This window comes from Kryptolebias marmoratus, linkage group LG9 (assembly GCF_001649575.2).
Source record: "Kryptolebias marmoratus isolate JLee-2015 linkage group LG9, ASM164957v2, whole genome shotgun sequence".
NCBI classification, from domain to species: Eukaryota; Metazoa; Chordata; class Actinopteri; order Cyprinodontiformes; family Rivulidae; genus Kryptolebias; species Kryptolebias marmoratus.
Genome location: NC_051438.1, coordinates 14,253,743 through 14,260,437, shown reverse-complemented (window position 1 = coordinate 14,260,437; position 6,695 = coordinate 14,253,743). Strand labels below are relative to the sequence as shown.

Here is a 6,695-nt window from a genome sequence, read left to right as displayed (position 1 = left end):
TTTAGATTAATCTCTGCAGGTGCCACCAAAGTGTACGCCATCTTGACGCATGGCATCTTTTCCGGCCCTGCAATCTCGCGCATCAACAATGCCTGCTTTGAAGCCGTGGTGGTCACCAACACGATCCCTCAGGAGGAGAAGATGAAACACTGTTCCAAAATCCAAGTAAGGAGACACTTTGTCAGTCTCGACACATTGCTCAGTGAGTGTTGTAGGAGTACAGGTGGGTGGTTTAATGTTTCACAGAAGCTGGCAATTTGACTGTCCCATCTTCCTCCAGGTTATAGACATCTCCATGATCCTTGCAGAGGCCATTCGCAGGACTCACAACGGGGAATCCGTTTCTTACCTGTTCAGCCATGTTCCTCTGTAACGCCACCATCATCTGTGTGCTGTCGACACCAAAAAAAAAAGAGAGAGAGAGAAGAGAAGAGGGCATTTCTCAAACTGTACCATCAGCAACGATGTTCTACTAATAAAAACTGTCATGTCTGTTACTAACATTGCCCCCATTTTCACTAAACTCCCTCCCCATTAAAGAGGTCTCTCTTCATGTTTTTGGCGCCAAAGCAAGCGAGCTACTAATTTTAGGCTGGCGTATTTATTGTGTACGGATAAACATGTACCTACAGTGAATCTTGTCTTTCTTTTTTAATGCCATTTAACTCACAGTGTTTCTCCTGATTGTTGTAATTTCCCCCCAAAAAGAGTCATTTGTTGTCAACGAGCGGATTTATTGCAGGTTCCAATGCTCAGGAGATATATCCCATATGTAAAGCTGTTACATGGCTTTTATGTTACAACGATTGTGTAGTTTGTTTGTTTTTTTGTTGCTCTGCTATTTTTCTGCTGTTGAAAAGATTACAGTTTAATGGACTGAATGTGTATTTATCTAGTTTACGGTGCCACTGAAGCTCCACTCAACCACGAGTGCCTCAAAAGTCTGAAATGAAAGTAAGTTTTCCTCGTGTTTTCAGCCCCCCCACTTCCTTCCTCTCTACATCACTCGATGGGAAAAACTTTCGTGTCTTCTTTCAGGCTGTAAACGATATATATTTTCTTGAATGTTTTCTTTCAACTCTTGAGGTGCCCTCATTGAGTGGGGTATGCCCAGTCTCTAAAAAAATGTTTCCTTTAAGAGTCTACAATGAAAAGATGTCAGTGGAGAAGCTGTTTTTAGCTTGGGGTCTCTGCAGGCTGGAGCTTCCTTCAGAAATGTTCACTTGCTTTTCTTGTTTTGTTTAGTTTTTTTTTTTTTTAATGTTTGGAGTCAGGATTTGGCATTCATGTGCGTATTCCAAGCTTTTGTGTTTGTTTGTTGTTTGTTTTGTTTTTGTTTTTTCTTTATGGTAGATATGAATGCACCAGTTATTTAAAGATGCATTCTTAATAAATTTAAATATGCGTTCAAATTTAAACTTGCTTTCTGTTTTTTGGGCAGGCTTTAAACTGTTTTAGGCCTTTTATTCAGATCCTTAATTTCCATGCAAGGCTTTTTTTTTTTTTTTTTTTTTTTTGTACATTTAACAGGATGTTCAACAGCGCTTTGTTTTTCCTTGCTGGTAACAAACACGAAACGAGATCCTCCATCTTATAGGCACGCCCTAAAATGGGACGTGTCATGGTATGGCACTGTCAATTCCTACCTCTAAATTGATAACCCTGTAGCACAGAAATGTCAGTCTGGACACCCCATGCACAGCTGGACAGCTCATGTCAAGGATGCTCACGATTGATTTCAAGGTCACAGGTGACCCCTCTGTGTAAACCTTGTCCGTGCTCCAACTCGAGACATATTTAGAATAGTTGTGTGAGGAAACTCGTGTTCTGGCTTGTGATTACTCAGACGGGTGTGTTATGTACCATTGGCAGTACTCTTGTTTATTTTGCAGTGCGTTTTATTTATTTACGGAGCTGACAGGGTGAACTTTAAAACTAATGTTTTTATACTATAGATTCTTTGAGAATTTGAAAAGATCTCTAGAAATGAATACAGATTTGTCCAAACTAATTAAATTTTAAAGGAAGGATTTAAAAATGCGTAAGTCGTTTGGTTAGAGAAAAATTAGGATGGAAACAATGACTTCCTAAGAAAATATGTTCATACACTGAATATTAAAGCCTCATATGGTGAGTTAAAAGCTGTGTCAGACTGGAAAAATGTTCCCAGGTGTCTTTTAGTCTCCTTGACCACCTATTTCCATACTGAATCTTTATTTTAACGTCATTAGTACACTTCTAGTTGGTTGTTGTTGTTTTTTAAAGCAAATAGCAGATTCAGGTAAACACCTGCCAGAACACTGAAAACTTCTCTGCTTGTTTCTTTTAACTATGAGTCTCCAGGAACTGATTCACTTGTCAACACACGCACACAGACTCACAAACTGCAACTTCATCACATTTTGTACTGCTTCCGGTAAACGGCTAACACCTCAGCCAACTTTGCTCGTTTTTAATGTGTTTTTTTTCTTTTTATTTATTTATTTTTTGATGCAAAAATTTAAGGTCTTGCTAGTTGCTTCGATGCTAATAAAGTTTAAAAAAACAACAACAAAGAAAAGGTATAATAACCTAACTCGAAATGCTTCACAGTTCATTTATAAGAATCTTCCGGTCATATAAAGCTAACAAATGACTGACAGACCAGACAGCCAATCCGAGATGACGTGACGTCACTCATCTTGGCCAATGGTTATTTAGCAGAAGGCGGGTGTAATAGAAACACCGGCCGATTAGAGGCATCACGTTAAATTTTAGTACCATGGAGCATCACTTGTTTTTGTTATAAGTCCCCCATTGTTAAGCAAATTAGCTCTCTCCGTGTGCCGTCGTGGAAAAAAAACGAAGCCTGTGCTGCTCTAAATTGCTAATAAAAATAATTAAATTTGATCGTCATCACGCTCAGAATTCCTGTTTCTATAACAAAGGAACTAGGTGAGTAAATTTATGATTTCCTGACAACCAGTGGTACCTCGTAGGCTAATATGTTTTCCTCTTTTAAATGTTATAATAGTCCTGCTGATATGCATTTTTTAATTTGATCTTTTTGAGCATCTTATGTTCTGTTATGGCTTTATTAGTTAACATGGTTAGCTCATTTTGGTTTCTTGGCCTTTTTCTTTTTAACCAATAAATCCTTTTGCTTTTATAAAGATTTATTAATAAATATTGTTTTATTGTCTGGTAGATTTTCTTTTGAATTTCTTTGTTTTCAATCACTGATAGACATTGTTCAGCAGTGGTTTTGCACCTCAGTTCAAGCGCATCATGATTTTTACTTTCATTTTTACCAGCCCAACAAATGGCAGGAAGTCCCGACCATAAAACGGATGATGGAGACACCGGGGACACGATGGTTCGCTTTCAGAGCTACTTACACGGAGGAACCTCCAGCCTGCTGTCCACCCTTCCTACCGTCCTCGTCTTCCCTGTCTACAAAACCATTTTCCGTCAACAAATCCACAACACCCCTGTTTGCCAGGCGGTGAGACAGCTCTGGAAAGAGGGGCCCGTGAAGCTCTACAGGGGCGTGGCCCCACCGCTGCTGATGAGGACGCTGAATGGCACGCTGCTCTTTGGCCTCCAGGACACGCTGCTCCACCAGCTCGCCCCGTCGGCCCAAAACGTCCGCCCTGCGGTTGCTCTGCCGGCTCTGGCTGGGCTGGGAGCAGGGTTGGTGGAAGCTGCGGTTTTCACGCCGTTCGAGCGGGTTCAGAACGTGTTGCAGAACGGCCAAAACGACCGCCGCCTCCCCTCCCTGAGGAGCGTCCTTGTGACCCTGAAGGTGCAGAGGGTGAGCGACGGCTTCTACAGGGGCTTCTTCCCCATCGCGGCTCGTAACGCCCTGGGCAGCTCCCTCTACTTCGGCCTGAAGGGTCCCGTGTGCGTCGTCGTGGCGGGACAGGGGCTCTCCCCCGTGGCCTCCTCCTTTGTCTCAGGAACGCTGACCTCGATGGCGATCAGCCTGGCCCTGTACCCGCTGTCCGTGCTGGTGGCAAACATGCAGGCGCAGGTGGGAGGGGAGGCGAATGGCGTCGCGGCGTCCTGGAGAGCCCTGTGGAAGTCTCGGCATGGGAGCGTGGCTCTTCTGTACCGAGGAGGTTCCCTCATTATCCTGCGATCGTGCATCACGTGGGGAGTCACCACCGCCATTTATGACATGCAGCAGAAGCGGTCGTGTTGAAGGGACTCGGTGGGAAGTCGTTTCGCTGTTTCAGTTTACACACACTGTATTACAGTGTATTCTGGTTCATTCCTCATTACATCAGTCAGACAGCTCTTTCTATTCACACACATAAGAATTTTGCTCTGAAATGTGTCCTTTTTTTTGTACAGGTATCCAGCATTTAAAGCTTATTGGCTTGTAGCAGGAAAATCTCAGGTGTCACCGTTTACAGGAATCTTAGAGCCTTAACTCCGTTACAGTGAGCCAAGCCGAACAGCTGTAGTTAAATGAAATCAATGAATTGAATTCCTGTCCCATCTCGAACACTGTTACCTCCTGTGGTGTCTGCAGTTCAGTCGACTGCTTCAAACCAACAAACTGCCGGTTCTGCGAGTCCAAACGTAAACACCACTGCCAAGAAGCCCCTCTCCCTGCTGAATACTTCTCATGGGCCAGAATTCGTTTGTGCGCTGGAAATCTAAATACGGTGCAGGTGATTCATAGGTGCCTTCCTTCTTTGTTGTCTTATGAAAGAATTCATTGTCATTTTTTTTCCTTAGCTCTAGAAGTGGCATTAGTAAATTAGGGAAAGGATATAAAATATTCAACAAATGTTAGCATGTTAGCAGCCAGACCTAAATATGAGGCTTGGGTAAAGACAGAAGCTGAGATTAGTTTTCTAAAAACCTTAAAAAAAAAACAGAAAACTAAAATCATCTTATATGAAAAGGGACAGAGTTATAGCTGTTTTGGTAAAAATAAGTTATGCACAATCTCATGTAATGTTGTGAAATCGTATGAGATGTGATAAGGGTCAGAGTGTGTGATGAGAATGACTCTCAGCTACTACCAACCTATTAAATATTAGCTCACTATCTGTGAATATTAGCTGAGCTGTAGCCATTTTTGGGGTTTGATAAGGTTGACTGGCTGTGGTGGCCATCATGAGTTGGGTTGACTCAGTTGTGGTTTTACTTTCTAAGAGTTTTATTCAAATTTATCTGATGGTTCATGAGATATTTGGCTAATGGTAAGTGATAAATGTCTTATCTGCCGCAGTGGTTTCACACTTTATTTAAATAATCAGGAGTTTCCCTGTCACTGTATGAAAACGCCTGAAGCATGTCCGTTGAGTATTAATATCTATAATCTTTATTCGTCTGCACAACCTGACGTCATATGGACTTATATGCTATCAGTGCTGCCTGCCAGAGGGACACTTTGTAGTCCTGAGGTACGTTAAACAGGTCAGAGCTGTCGCTTCACTGCTGCACCGTCCGTCCCATGTAGACTTTTTTATATACTATTTTCTTTAAAATTGTAAATCAAATTTACCAATGTTTGTTATTCTTTTAAATGTTAATTTCTGGACCTTTTGAATGTATTTGTTGGTGCAGTTTTCTTAGCCTTAAGGTAATTCAGCTGATTTTTATCACACACTGAATTCAAGTTGGGTTTTTTGTTGTTGTTTTTACCTTTTAACTATAGTTTAGAGTTTATTTTATGTAAAACCTTGCTGAGCCATTTTGTTGTTACATGTACGAGTTAACCTTTGTGTGCAAGGGAAAGTTTTTTCTTTTCCTCGATGTTGAAAGATGGAAGCTGTTGCCTCACGTCAAGAAGAATTCAGGGAGGCTGCATTAACGCCCCGAGGCCTTCCTGTGTGTGTGTGTGTGTGTGTGTGTGTGTGTGTGTGTGTGTGTGTGTGTGTGTGTGTGTGTGTGTAAGAACGGGAGTCATCTTGCCTGTGCAGATATGCAGACACATCCAGACTTGGTGAATTATGAACTGAGCTGCTGTATCTCACTGTCTTCCAGCTCAGACTTCTCACTGCCTCTGTGATCCTGCATCTGTTGACTGCTAAAAATAAAGCTGTACGAACAAAAGATTTTACACAACAACAAAAAAAAACTGTTTACACAATGCAGAATTAAAGTAAGACTAATAAATTAAAGAGCAAGTCGTCCTGGAAGGAAAGCATTATTGCGCCCCGCCTTTCATGACAGAGTTTTGGATCATCTTATGTTGGGAGACGACGTGGTTGTCGTTCTCATGGTCAAGCTTTGAAATTAATTTACGTACCGTCTTATGAAATGGAGTTCGTGCCGTAAATGAGTCTCGGCTGCAACTACACCCGCTTTTACCACAATATCTGTGAAATTGGCCGCGTTATAGACACACACATCTGTGTTTTCTAAGGTCGGTTAACTGTGGCAGGCGGCCCAGTTGGGTTGGCTCCAGCTAAGGATTTTTTTTTTTCTAAAAGTTTCATTAAAGTCCGCTTAAAGGTTCACAAGATATTTTGCTAACAGTCAGAGTCTACTCAAAACTCTTGGTGCTCATGGTAAGTGCTGGGGACAATGCTCAGCTACTTCCACACCAAATTTTAGCTCTATTATCTGTAAAACTGGCCGAGTTGTAGTCGTTCTTGTGTTTCTGAAGGTCAGTTGGCTGTAGCAGCCATCTTAAATTGGATTGAGCCCAAAAGTTAACCTGTTGTAGAGGTACACCCAGGTGTTACTTTCTGCAA

General features: G+C 41.9%; 2 protein-coding genes across 3 annotated transcripts in view; both read left to right on the top strand.

Annotated features, from left to right (window-relative positions):
• Positions 1-699, top strand: part of prps1b (phosphoribosyl pyrophosphate synthetase 1B) — a 4,063-nt gene extending 3,364 nt beyond the window's left edge. For both annotated transcript variants that reach the window (XM_017424045.3, XM_017424043.3), the window contains exons 6-7: positions 6-165; positions 281-699. In XM_017424045.3, the coding sequence (XP_017279534.1) occupies positions 6-165; positions 281-373 (253 nt within the window). In that variant the 3' untranslated portion in view covers positions 374-699. The remainder of the gene's footprint in view (positions 1-5; positions 166-280) is intronic.
• Positions 700-1,513: 814 nt separating this feature from the next.
• Positions 1,514-6,118, top strand: LOC108240565 (solute carrier family 25 member 53). Its single transcript, XM_017424125.3, has 2 exons — positions 1,514-2,934; positions 3,294-6,118. Exon 2 carries the CDS (start codon positions 3,302-3,304, stop codon positions 4,181-4,183), a length of 882 nt encoding a protein of 293 aa, XP_017279614.1. The 5' UTR covers positions 1,514-2,934; positions 3,294-3,301; the 3' UTR covers positions 4,184-6,118.
• The last annotated feature ends 577 nt before the right edge of the window (positions 6,119-6,695 follow it).